Raw genomic sequence first — 12,910 nt, 5'->3', positions numbered from 1 at the left:
CATATAAAGCAGTTCCTCAAACAGGTCTCTGAAAATATTTCTTGAAAGTACTATGTAAGTAATGGGTAGACAGCAGCCATTTTCAACTTTCTTGTGCTTTGAGAGAGTTTGGTGGTGAGAAGAAGATGAAGTAGACCATCTCATCTTTTTTTTTTTCCTTCCCTTTCCCCCCCATCTTTATTAGATTGGGTATTTCTTATTTACATTTCGATTGTTATTTCCTTTCCCGGTTTCCAGGCCAACGTCCCCCTAGTCCCTACCCCTCCCCTTCTATATGGGTGTTCCCCTCCCCATCCTCCCCCCATTACTGCCCTCCCCGAAAGAATCACCTTCACTGGGGGTTCAGTCTTGGCAGGACCAAGGGCTTCCCCTTCCACTGGTGCTCTTACTAGGCTATTCATTGCTACCTATGAGGTCAGAGTCCAGGGACAGTCCATGTATAGTCTTTGGGTAGTGGCTTAGTCCCTGGAAGCTCTGGTTGGTTGGCATTGTTGTTCATATGGGGTCTCAAGCCCCTTCAGCTCTTTCAGTCCTTTCTCTGATTTCTTCAACAGGGGTCCCATTCTCAGTTCAGTGGTTTGCTGCTGGCATTCACCTATGTATTTGCCATGTTCTGGTTGTGTCTCTCGGGAGAGATCTACATCCGGTTCTTGTCAGCCTGCACTTCTTTGCTTCATCCATCTTGTCTAGTTTGGTGGCTGTATATGTATGGACCACATGTGGGGCAGGCTCTGAATGGGTGTTCCTTCTGCCTCTGTTCTAAACTTTGCCTCCCTATTCCCTGCCAAGGGTATTCTTGTTTCCCTTTTAAAGAAGGAGTGAAGCATCTGCATTTTGGTCGTCCTTGAGTTTCATGTGTTCTGTGCATCTAGGGTAATTCGAGCATTTGGGCTAATATCCACTTATCAATAAGTGCATACCATGTGTGCTTTTCTGTGATTGGGTTACCTAACTCAGGATGATACTTTCCAAACCATCTCATGTTTTATTTCATTTTGAGACAGGGTTTCTTAGTGTGGCTCTGGCTATCCAGGAACTTGCTCTGTAGACCAAAGTTGAACTTAGAGATTTGTCTGCCTCTGTCTCCTGAAGGTTTGGCACTGCCTAGCTAAGACCTTCATCTTCATATTGATTCTTGAGGGGACATTGTGGGAACAGTACTCCATCTTGTGGAAAGTAGAGAGGCCCTCATCAGATAATCTGTGGGTGTTGGGGGAAGTACACAGCTCTCCTGTTCTGTAATAGAGATGACTGCCAAGCCCCAGCCACCATCCTTAAACTTAACCTAGGTGTTAAGGCTCATAGGGACACAGCCTTGGTGTCCCCGATTAGTGAAGAGCCCAGAGCCTAAGAAGGTTACTTCTTAGCTGATATGGTTTGAGGCTACCACAAACCTGTTTTACTATTTACTGTTTGCTAGCTGTGTGACCTTGGCTCCCCCTCAGCCAAACATTCTGATTAGTATGAGCCGCAGAAGATGTTAGGGGATTGTTGTAAAACTGGATAGTGGTTATCCTTGTGCCTGGTTCAGTATTTTAACACCTTATGATAGGAACTCACTTAATGTGAAGTTTTCCATTTCATGATGGTGGGGCGGGGTATGTGTCAAGGGGGAGGATTCCTTAAAGAGTCATCTTCTCTACAATTGGTGAAGAAGCTTTATATGTTTCCTCAATTTGTAAAAGTCTTTACACATCTGTATACAAGTGGATCAAATTATGCATAATACATTTGGAATTTTTGTATTTCTGAAATGGGCTTTTGCCAGGATTTACTCCCATGTCCAAATGTTTACAGAGCAGAGGAAGAATCACCTGCACTCTGTCGCTCCTCCTGCCCAGGTGAATAAATACAGACTGGACAGGCACGTGAAACAACAGTTCATATATTTCCATGCCCTCAGCGTCATCCTCCCTTGGGAATTGAGGTCTGTGGTGCTAAATGCTGCCTGTTGTGTATTTTTTCTGTCCCATTTGCCTTGCTCAGAGCACTAGCTAAGGGGATAAGAACAGACAAAGAAAGGCGGTAGTGAAGTGGAGAAAAGAGAAGGGGGGGAAGAGACAGAAGCCCGGAGCAGGGGAGCAAGCAGGGCCCTCCCAGCGTGCGTGCACATGCACATCTAAGGTTGGTTAATACACAGAGTTGGAATGAGGCTGCATTTGTTAAGCCAGTGATTGGCTTTTGCTTTCTATGTGGGAGCAGTCTCCATCCACTACCATTTCTTGTTTACCACGTTTTCTCGTTTCTTGTAAGGCTTTTGTGGGACTGGTCAGAAACAGACGTTCCTGATTAAATGATCCTGTGAGGTGAATTCTCACAGCTGTGCAGATGCACATGACAATAACTTGCCTCACTGCTCTCACAAAGGTTTCTGACTGCTGGTTTGGTAAAGATCCTTCCCTTCCCACTCTTGTGGAGCTGTCTCTCTCCTCTTCTGGGTCTGTAGAGGGCACTCCTGTCACTAGTATTCAAGCCTGGCTCAGATTTTCTCACTACTTGAAGCCTTGAATCTGCCCATCAAGGTTCTTAGACTAAATTTGGGGCAGTCTGGGAGTGGGGCTTGAAGTTGAGTGTGGTGTTACTGAGATGCGAGTTTCGTTGGGCTCTAGTGTCTGTGTCCTTGTACTGTTGGGAACAGCTGCAGCACATGCTAGGAGAGGCTGGCTCTGTTTCGCCCTTGTTTCATAAAGGATTTCAGATTGGTAGGCCCACATTCTGCCTTGCTGCCTGCATTGCTCTTGTTTCCTGGATGCCTTTGTTTACAGTCTGCCTCCCACTCTCTTTGAAGCTTTGCTGAGGCAGCCATTATTGTCTCTCCTATTCAGCCTTTGACCCTTGACATGCCTTGAAACTGTCACATGGGACTGATGCTCCCAGTGAACTCTTAAAATTCCAAGAGGATGAAGTTCTGGGACCTCTATCTGTGGTCCTAGTGTCTCCCTTGGCATATGATGGCTACTTCAACTAAATAAATTATGGGGAAATTTTGGAGAAAAATAGTAAGTCACTTTAATAAACCTGTAGGCTCATAGGTTGGGTAGAGACAAATTCTGTGAGGGCAAGTGGTCTCGAGTTTGACTCTGCCACATTTCCCCAGAATTATGATTGTGTTTTCTTACCAGTTTGTCTCAGCCTCATAGTGCTGATTTTGTCTATTATGTTACCAAGAAGTTGGTTTTCATAGTTTTTGTTTTGTTTTTCCTTTTTTCTTTTTTTACTTCTTACTTATTTTTTGGTATCTGTTCACCTTACTCCTTGATTTCATAAACTTCAGCTTTGTCTTTCCCCATTATTGAATGGGGGGATTCTATCCTGGGGTCAATGTTAAGATATTTTGATCATTTAGCAAACTAAGTCCAGGAGACAAATCTAGCCAAATCACCCTGTTTATGCATAGTTTGTGGCTGCTATATGCTAGGTGTTGGCGTTGAATACTTTAACAGACAATGAGTGTGCGCTGAAACCTAAAATATTACTGCCCAGGCCTTAGGAGAAGAACTTACTGAGTCTTCATACAATGGAAGACTCTGTAGGGAAGAAAGGGCATGGGTATGAAGGGTTTGAGACCTCCAGGCCCCTACTTACCACCTGAGGAGCTTTAGGCAAGCCATTGGAGTTCTAGGGAGGTGGAGGTGGTGTTTAAGACAGCACTTCTCTGTGTAGCCCCGGCTGTCCTGGAACTCAGAGATACATCTGCCTCTGCCTCCCAGTTGCTGAGATTAAAGGTAAGTGCCTCCTCTGCCCAGCTTGAGGGAGGTTTTAAGCACCACCCATTAACAAACAGACCTGTGAACTATTAGGTGTGCTGAGTACCCCACCATTCTCCATCGGCATAACTTATGATGGATGCCTTTTGCTTTCTCAGGAGGAAGAAGCCAAGAAGCTAGTGAGTGAAGCTATTGCAGCTGGCATCTTTAATGACTTGGGGTCTGGAAGCAACATTGATCTGTGTGTTATCAGCAAGAGCAAGCTGGACTTTCTCCGTCCATACTCAGTGCCCAACAAGAAAGGGACCAGGTAAGTGAAAGGGATACCATTTTTCTTGTCTTGTCACCTTTGGCATCTCCATGCCACCTGTATTGGGCTCTCTGGATGTTTTACCACACTGAGAAAAGCCAAGTATTCCAAAGTAACTTATACAGTAGTCCTTTGAGTCAGGGCTACTTTATGATCTCAGTGGTGGTCAGACATTGAGAAGTGTCTTCATGTGTCATGCGTTGGCAGGAGAGGTGGAATGGGTCCAAGAGAGAACTTTAGGCTGAGTTGAGACCCTGCCCCACACCCTGTGGTTTTTTCAGCATCTTAAGCCCTGTATGGAATCTTGTGTAGTGTTTAGGTTTCATGATAGCCAGCCCACAGCTTTTCTTCAGACTGGCCCAACACACCCTAAAAGTTCTGATCTGGTGGCTATAAACCTCTGAACTGTGGCCATGGTATGTACCGGTGTTGTTTATGCCACTGAAACCATGGCCTACATCCATGGGTGCTTCACCTCACTGGTGCAAGCCAGGATCTGAGCTGTGAGGTGATGGTCTAGGTTTGCATGCAGCTGTAGCTCATTAATTGACAGTTGCAGCTACTTGAGCACTCTGGGCTCTGGTTTGTAGCATGGGACCTCTGGAAGGCTTGCTTCTCCACCCACCAAGGGTCCCTAGTTCTAGATTCATAAGAAAGGTTGGGTCTTCACTGCTAGCAGTTCTTCATTGTGGAACCTTAGTGTCAGACAGCTCTGGGTTGGTGACCGCATGGCCACTGGCTGGCATGATGGCTCTGTATCAGTCCTGTATTTGAAATGATACAGCTGGAAAAGGGCACCTGCCTTTAAGATATAGGGCTGGTTTGGGGAAGCAGCTTCCATTTGAAGGATGCTGATCCTTTGGGAGAGACCCGGGGAGAGCCTCGGTTCCATGTGGCCTGAATGATAGTCACCCAGGCAGAGAGTTCTCAAAGCCACCCTTGAAAAGTGGGTGGCTACAAAAGGAACCTCTGTGCTAAGGGTAGCACCACAGAGCCAAGGGTGTAGTTTTTGTGGCAGAACACTTGCCTAGAATGTGGGAGACTCTGGGTTCCATTCCTAGCCTTTGGGGTGGGGATGGACCCAACAAGGTGACAAGGAAGAGGAGGGGCTAAACATAGTAGGTGTGTAATAATCTGCCTTGGAGTGGTACACATGCTACACACACTCTAGAACCCCACTGTCCTTTAGACTACTTAGTGGTTCAGAGAATGCTGCCTGGATGAGGGAACCTTTTCTGGAAAGAACAGCAGGTGAGGGGCAAAGGCTTGGCAGTTGTTCCATGCCTATCATCATCATGGACCTGGCTGCTGCCCTGCAAGCTGCTAAGACAAGCCTTACCCAAAAGGCACAAGGGCTCTGTGTCCACTCCCCCACAGACAAGGTAAAGGTCAAATGAGTCAGCCTCTTGAGCTGTTATCTCAAGGCAACACTTAACTGCCAGTGACCCAGCAAGGTGGGGTCCAAGAGACGTTTTTAAACCTTAAGGGAATGAGGACAGATGTATTTTGAAAAAGCGTACCTTCTCCTAAAGTCCACCTGCACTGTCATGTACCCTCTTTCTGCTTCCTGTTGGAGCTCAAGAGCCTTTTTGAAGGGACAAATGTTTTAAGAGCATATGGTCATTGGTTGGATGTAAGGTTGATGGAACTGTCACTCCAGAGGGTTGGGACAGAGGAGCAGCTGTCTGGCTCTGCATTTTGCCAGGCTCAGGACTGGAGAGTTAGGAGAGTACACGTGGATCAGGGTGAGCACCTTGTGCTCAGAGACCTGCCCCAAGGAGGCAGGTCAGGTGGGTATGTCCTAGTGGTGCCCTGCAGGGACAGTTGATCTTGAGTGCTGTCTGAAGTGAGGAGCGTGGAGCATGGCTGGGGGCTATGTGGTATTGCTGTTGCTTCTAGAGTTGTGGGGCAGAAGGCTGGATTACATCACTCACATTTGATACATAGGATGTGAGTTTTAAGGAAGTGGAAACCTCAAGTCACATGACCAAATAGCTTTTAAGTTCTGCTGGGGTGTGGAAGGAAAATTGGAAACCAGTGCTTTTTCTATTATCTCCTAAGTGTTGTCTGACACTCACCAGCCTACACACACCCCTTTCAGGTGTACCATTTGTAGCATTTGGAAGTGAAGGACTCCCTGAAGCCACAGAGGTGGAGTCCCCAGAGTCAGGACTCCAGTCACGCCTGTTGCTGTCTGGCCAGAATGTCTTTGTCCTGACCTCAGTTAGGCACTTGAGCAGAAGTCTGATTGCTTTTATTTTCCTCATTAGGTTTGGCCGGTACAGGTGTGAGAAAGGCACTACCGCTGTCCTCACGGAGAAAGTCACCCCTCTGGAGCTCGAGGTGCTAGAAGAGATTGTTCAGACAATGGACACTTCGTGAATGGTGCTGCGGGCAGTTGGATAGCTCTCTGGGTGACTCGGTGTACATGCCACCCCTGCCCCACCCCACTCTACCCCAATCAGAAAACATGCATTTGGCTATTGCTCAATTAAAACAAACCAGAAAACTTAGTGAGTGGCTGTAATGTGGGGACGGTGGGACTACTGACCTGACTTTCCTTTCTATGTACCAGATCTTTCTGGGGTATTGGGGTGTTAGCGGTGTGGCCCTCTGAAACCGATTAGTTCTTTGTGGCCAGAAACCAGATTGGGTTCTTTGGTTCTACAGGTCTATGACAGGGCCTGTGCTTGTTTACTTCACCTTCACTTGGGGGTAACCCCAGGCATCGGTCCTGACAGGGTGAATCAATGTATGGCAGCCTATGCCTTAGAAAGCACTGGCAAGGGAGTCTCAGGCCCCGTGGGTGGCTTCCCTGCATACACAAGACTCCAAGTTTGCATCCCTAGTACACCCCCACCCCTCACACAGAGGACAGAGATCTTCAGTTTGAATTCTTAGACCATGTTCAGGTCTAGAAAAAGACAGATGGACACTTGGCTTTGGCATGGCTGTGTGAGACTGGTGGGCTGCACTCTAGCCATTCTCATGATAGCCAAAGGAGTGCTTGATGTTTGCTGTTGTGCAGTAATTGGATATAGCATTGCATTGCTTCTCTAGATAGTGATTGGTGGAGACTGTGCACATCCCAAGGGCCATTTTATTAGACAGATGGTTCTCTTGGGTATGGACAGTGGGCGGAGTGCTGAAATTAAGTTCTTTGGTTTGCAGAGGCTACTCGTACCACAGACAGAACAGAAACAGTTCTTACAAAGAGTTAGGAAGGGGTTGGGGATTTAGCTCAGTGGTAGAGCGCTTGCCTAGCAAGAGCAAGGCCCTGGGTTCAGTCCCCAGCTCCGGAAGAAAAAAAAAAGGGGGGGGGGAAAGAGTTAGGAAAACTTTGAGGAGTTAGTACTGGGTAGGAAGCAGTGACTTTGATCCTTCCCCAGAGTGAGTATTCTGGGGCTGGACACTGGAGTGCAGATTCCCTTGTGCAAACTGCTCGAAAGGGTACAGTGTATTTATTGAGGGCAGCAGCTTGGCTGATGAGTGTCAGAATTATTTGGGGAACTTAAACATAGCCTGGTGTTACTTGGACTGTTGGGGCCTCACAGGTTGTTTCTAAAGGCACCTCAAGAAGTTGTGCTGCTGCTGTGTGCTGGGTTTGGTCTGCAGTCCGAGACAGCACTGACATGGAGTCAGGGACCCCGTTCTGTCTAAAATATGGGGAGTTTGGTCTGAGTGGAGGCTGCATCTGGAGTATAGGCCTGCTCAGAGGGCAGTGGCTAGCCTGAAAGTTCCAAGACACAGGAGCACAGGCCTGTCACCAAGCGGTTACTTCTTGAATATTGCATAAACGAGTGCTTCTCAATCTTCCCAATGCTGCGACCCTTTAATACAGTTCCTCGTGTTATGGTAACTCACAGCCATAAAATTGTTCTCACTGCTACCTCCTAACTGTAATGTTGCTACTGTTATGAATCGTTATGTGCATACTTTTGGAGACAGGTTTGTCAAGGGTATCTCGATACACACATTGAGAACCACTAGCATAGAAGAACAAAATTCAGACTGTTTCCTCCAACACTTCAGTTTCCTTAAATTCACATTTATAAGTTAGTCTTCACAGTTAATCCTGTTGGGAATAAAAAGTAAGTGAACATATTTCTGCTTTTCCTGCACATAATACAATTATATTTTAATTCTTGACACGAATGGTCCATGACTTGAATTTTCTGAAGGGGTGACAGGCCATATTTTTGGATCACCTGCCACTGCTGGCTGATCTGCATCTCTGTTGGTTTGGCTTTTGTTGGTTGGTTTATTTTTGAGACAGGGTCTTATTTATGTAGTCCATTCCTGTTTCAAACTTCCTGTATTGCTCAGGGCAACCTTGGATTCTTGATCCTCCTGCCTCTACCTCTCAAGTGCTGGGATAACATGCTTAAACTGGCCCAGCTGAATAACATCTTTTGTTTAAATCCTGTCAGCCACCTGGAAGATAGATACCTTATTAGTCCCATTTGCAGATGAGGAAACGAAGGCCCAGAAAGACCAACACCTTGCCCAGGTCACTAGGAAGATACAGAACCAGAATTTGAAAAGAACAGTGTGAGAGCAAAGTTTTTGGCATTTTCTTGCTGTCTTCCTGGTGGATGAAGTGCCGTGGACTGTCCTGAAGTGAGCCATAGCGTTCCAGCAGGTGAGGATGGTACAAGGCAGGGATCAGAAGATCATGAGAACCCTCCTGTCTCCCAGACGCCACTTACGCCGAAATGCCGGGTGCTAGGTGCTCCTCCTCACTGTCATTCATCAAATTAGCAAATGCAGAGAAAATACTAGCGAAATCCCTACTCTAAACCATTATTTTCATTGTATCCCTTTACAAGAGAGTAAATGAAGCACTCAGTCTGATTGTATAGGAAGGAACTAAGAACTAAACCAACAGAGTCTTGCCCACACCAGTCACCCAGCTCCCTTCAGGTCTCCTGACAGTGTGGGCCTGGACAGGTCTGGGGCAGCCAGGCAGAGGTTCACATTTCAGTAGGCACAGGGCTTTTGATGACTGCCAAGCCCCTCCCCCACTAAAGCCCAGCTCAGATTGTCTGCAGCAGTTCAAAGAAAGGACTCTGGAGTTTGACCATAACCCAGCTGCCTTCAGCTCAGTGGCAGAGGTAGCCACCTTTGGGAGGCAGCTGAGAGTCCTCTGGTCTTGGCTGTGGGGGCTTCCAGGTACCACTTGGGGAGAGGACTCAAGTAAGACACGTGGCGTTTGGCTTTGCTGAGGTGTGGCATTCAGGTGCTGGATGTCCAGACGTGCATCTGTTTAGCCACCTGGTGCACATACTCAATGTCAGGTCGGTGGTTAGGGTCGGGGTAGATGCACATGCTGACCAGTTCCCGAAGCTGCAAGGAAAGACCATTCTGTTAGTCTTACAGTGCACTGCAGATGGTTTCAAGTGAACAGTACTTTTCAGGGTAAGTTACATGGTCACACAGATCCCACACGTGCATAGGCCTATCTGGTTCCAAAGGTGATGCTTTGAGACCCTGAGAATTTTACCCTCAAATAACCTTCAGTTTTCAACTGTGCACATGTATGTCCGCTGTCAGTCACACAAAGCCCAAACCAGAGAAAACTCAAGGAAAGGGCTTATTGATCATAATAAATGCATTAACATGCAGCAAGGCTGCAGTCTGCACACCCCCTGGCCTCTTCATTGTGCTCATGAAAGACACGCTTTTAATTATCCAGACACTGAAGGCTTTGCCCGCCAGGGTGGGGGAGGGGCACCTTAAGCCTCTGATCCCTTTAGTTCTGATAGCCAGAGTGCTAGTTATTTTAATGGTAATTAAAATAATGACCTTAAAAAGCCCGGGTCTTAAACATGCACCACTGGGCTGGCTGCAACATTTTCTATCTCAGTGCCTACTGCTGGGGGTGCTGTTGGTCACTAGCAAATATGAGAGGTGGAAGTCCTGGACCAGAGAGTCCTAGGGACTCAGGAAAGAGTCTGAGGAGGGCCCAGGCGTGTTTCAGAGGCCCTGGGGCTGCAGCATCCACTTCAGGCTCAGGGGGTCAGTCCTGAACTTCTGAAGCACTGAGCTGCTTTAACTGGCCCATTTTGTGATCCCATTCATTGCTGTGTAAAACACTAGGAATCCATGAGCTGATGACGATGATATATGCAACTTATCTGGAGTACAAGATCAACTACAGACAGTGATCCCTGAAGCTGTTTTGGAAGGGAACCATGGTTGACCCATCAGGTGAAAATTTGAAAGCTAGGTCAAGATGAAGTCTGCCCTGCAATCACTTAGAAGCAATCCAAAAGAGAAACAACAAAAAATAACAAAATAATACAGCATGATGATAACTTTAAAAGTAGGGTATGTTTAGGGACAGACCCTGTGCTAAGTAGCAGAATCTGGAGCTGCTGCCTGCCAGGCACATATCTAGTGAGATGGAATGGTTGCCTTAGGAAATTAAAGCTAAGGGCTCTGGGGGTCTTCATTTCTGCCTTGCAACTGAAGTGGGGTGAGTGGTACCCATTGGCAGACTAGCACAGGAGTGCAGAACTGATTAGAGCCAAAGTCCCATGTCTTCTAGTAGTGCAGAAATTCTAGAGTAAACAAGGAAAGGAACAAGCTAGTGCACAACAAACTTTGTGAAGAAAGTAACCCATTTTTTTTTCCTGCCCGCTTGTTCTTCAGACCACAGATACTTTCCCGAATGGCTAGTGAGAACTCCTCCAGCCACTGGAGCTGATGGAAGAGAGGGGTGATGTACAATTCTCTTTTTCCTGTGTCCTTCCCACCTCAGGGGTGGCCATCTGCATGGGTGAGGCCAGGGGGCCTGCAGGCTGGCTTGGAGTCTGCATGGTTCTGCCTAGGCTTTGCCCCTATATGCAAGGTGCTCCTTGTAAAGCCTTAACTCATCTGGATGATGGACTTGGTGCAGTGGTCCTCAGCCTTCCTAATGCTTATAACCCTTTAATACAGTTCCTTTTGTGGTAACCCCAACTGTAAAATCATTTCATTGCTATGTTACTTCATAATTGTAATTTTGATACTGTTAATGAACTGTAAATACGATATGCAGGATATCTGATATGCAATCCCTGTGAAAGGGTCATTTGATGCACCACCCCCACAGGCTGAGAGCCAGTGCCTTAGTGAGTTATGGGGAAGTGGCCTAGGGTCCTGCAGAGTGGCCCCAGGAAGACCTTAGACTGTCACCTTCAGCATCCACTGTCAACAGACATCACAGATGTTTTGCAAATATTCACATGGAGCTGATACCTCCAATTGCTACTTTTGATGGTGGTGGTAGAACAGGAGATTGTAGTTTTGACCCCATGTTATAGATGAGGAAGCCGAGCCTCAAGGACAGTGAAGGGAGTCTGCCTGTGCCCTGAGGCACTATTGTGCCAAGAGACCTGTCAGCTGTCCTTTGTAGTTTATTCACGAGGGAGATATAATTTAACCCATTTATAAAAATGATGGATCTGAGGATGAGCTTCACACAGCCAGTAACTGTCCAGGGCCCCTGCACCCAGCATAAAATATGAAAGTCAGAGATCCATAGTTACGGGCCTTGTAAGCCAGAGCAGGAGACCAACCAGTGAGCCCAGGGTGGTCACCTCTGACCTCCCTGGTACTCGGTTCCACTAACCTAGCAATAGGTCGTAGGGCATCTGTTTGCTGCTGCCATCCTACAAACTTCAGGCACTTCAGAATCCCCACCCCCATCCCGGAAGTGCACCAGGCCCGGCCCCGTGTGCTCACCTTCTCAGAGTAGTGCTCCCCCGGGAGAGGCGGGTAGTCACACTGCTCAATCTTCTGGCAGAGGGAGAAGAGATTCATCTTATCTCCATAGAAGGGGCTCTGAAGAGCTGCCATCTGCAGGGCAAGGAATGCAAAGGCTCAAACACCAGCCTTAAAGTCTAATTAAAAGGATTTGAGAAGCCAGAGGGGCCACTGATTGGTCCCCCACTGCAGTGTCCTGTGGGCTTCTCCCTCCAGCCTAGGGAGGTTGGGGTTGCAATAAGGAAGTGCTGTTGAATCCTGAGGCTATGTCCCCAGCTCACTTAGGGCCCCTTCTTTCAAGGACCGGCTGCTCACCAGACTGGGCCTGACAGTTTCTCTAAAAGCTCTCTTTTTTCCCTTTTTTCTGTCTGCGCATATGTGTGTGGTTCAGGGGACAGCTAGCCTCTAGAGCTAGTGCTCCTTTGAGATGGGGTCTGTCGCTGACATGAAGTCTGTCGAATGGGTAGCCTAAGCTGATTGGCCAGTGACCCTCAGGACCAGTCTGTCCACTTCCCCCCGTACACACTCGCACTACGTGGCTTTTTCAGAATTCTGGGAATTCTAACTCAAGTCCTTATGCACCCAAGGCAAGCACTTCCCAACCCACCTTTATCTCTTTGAGGCTCGCTCTTTGTAGCCCAGGCTATCCTGTAACTAACAGTGTAGCTCAGGCTGGCTTGAATTTCTGGTAATCCTCTTGCTGCAGACTCTGAGTGCCTGGACTATAGGTGAGTGCCACCATACCTGGCTCTGACCAGTTTGTCTAAAGAACAGTGGGACACCATTCTTGGGAACCTGTCTGCCTGAATGATGAAGCTCCAGGGCAGAGAGAAGCTAGGCCCTAAAAGTTGGCTGTCTAGTCCTATAACATTGGAGGCTCTGGCCTACAGGGTGTGGCAAGGTTCACACAGCACCCTGGGCACCTTGAAGAGAGGCAGGCACTGGTGAGTGACGGGACTGTTGGGATGGTGGTCCTACTATGTTTTCATCCCAGGAGGTAACTTCTCCCTTAAGTACCCAGACTCCCCACCCGGAGTTTAAGGCACTTAAGGGAAGCCTCAGAGAAGGTCTGCAGGGGATGGACATAGCCCAGCATGGCACCGGACGGCCCCATCTGCTGATAGGTCCATAGTGGGATTCAAGT

At 47.6% G+C, this 12,910-nt stretch overlaps 2 protein-coding genes across 6 annotated transcripts in view; one reads left to right on the top strand and one right to left on the bottom strand.

The window, feature by feature from the left end:
• The window catches only part of Psmb7 (proteasome 20S subunit beta 7), a 60,006-nt gene extending 53,476 nt beyond the window's left edge, over positions 1-6,530 (top strand). Inside the window, exons 7-8 of the mRNA NM_053532.1 lie at positions 3,866-4,017; positions 6,288-6,530. Coding sequence (NP_445984.1) covers positions 3,866-4,017; positions 6,288-6,399 — 264 coding nt within the window. The 3' untranslated portion in view covers positions 6,400-6,530. The remainder of the gene's footprint in view (positions 1-3,865; positions 4,018-6,287) is intronic.
• Positions 6,531-8,003: 1,473 nt separating this feature from the next.
• The window catches only part of Nek6 (NIMA-related kinase 6), a 72,022-nt gene continuing 67,115 nt past the window's right edge, over positions 8,004-12,910 (bottom strand). For 3 of the 5 annotated variants that reach the window (XM_087652896.1, XM_087652898.1, XM_087652897.1), the window contains exons 9-10: positions 11,746-11,859; positions 8,045-9,363 (exon numbers count right to left, since the gene is read on the bottom strand). In XM_087652896.1, the coding sequence (XP_087509022.1) occupies positions 9,253-9,363; positions 11,746-11,859 (225 nt within the window). In that variant the 3' untranslated portion in view covers positions 8,045-9,252. 5 annotated transcript variants of the gene reach the window in all.

Source organism: Rattus norvegicus, chromosome 3 (genome assembly GCF_021556685.1).
Source record: "Rattus norvegicus strain SHRSP/BbbUtx chromosome 3, alternate assembly SHRSP_T2T, whole genome shotgun sequence".
Lineage (NCBI taxonomy): Eukaryota > Metazoa > Chordata > Mammalia > Rodentia > Muridae > Rattus > Rattus norvegicus.
This window is presented reverse-complemented; position numbering and strand designations above follow the sequence as displayed.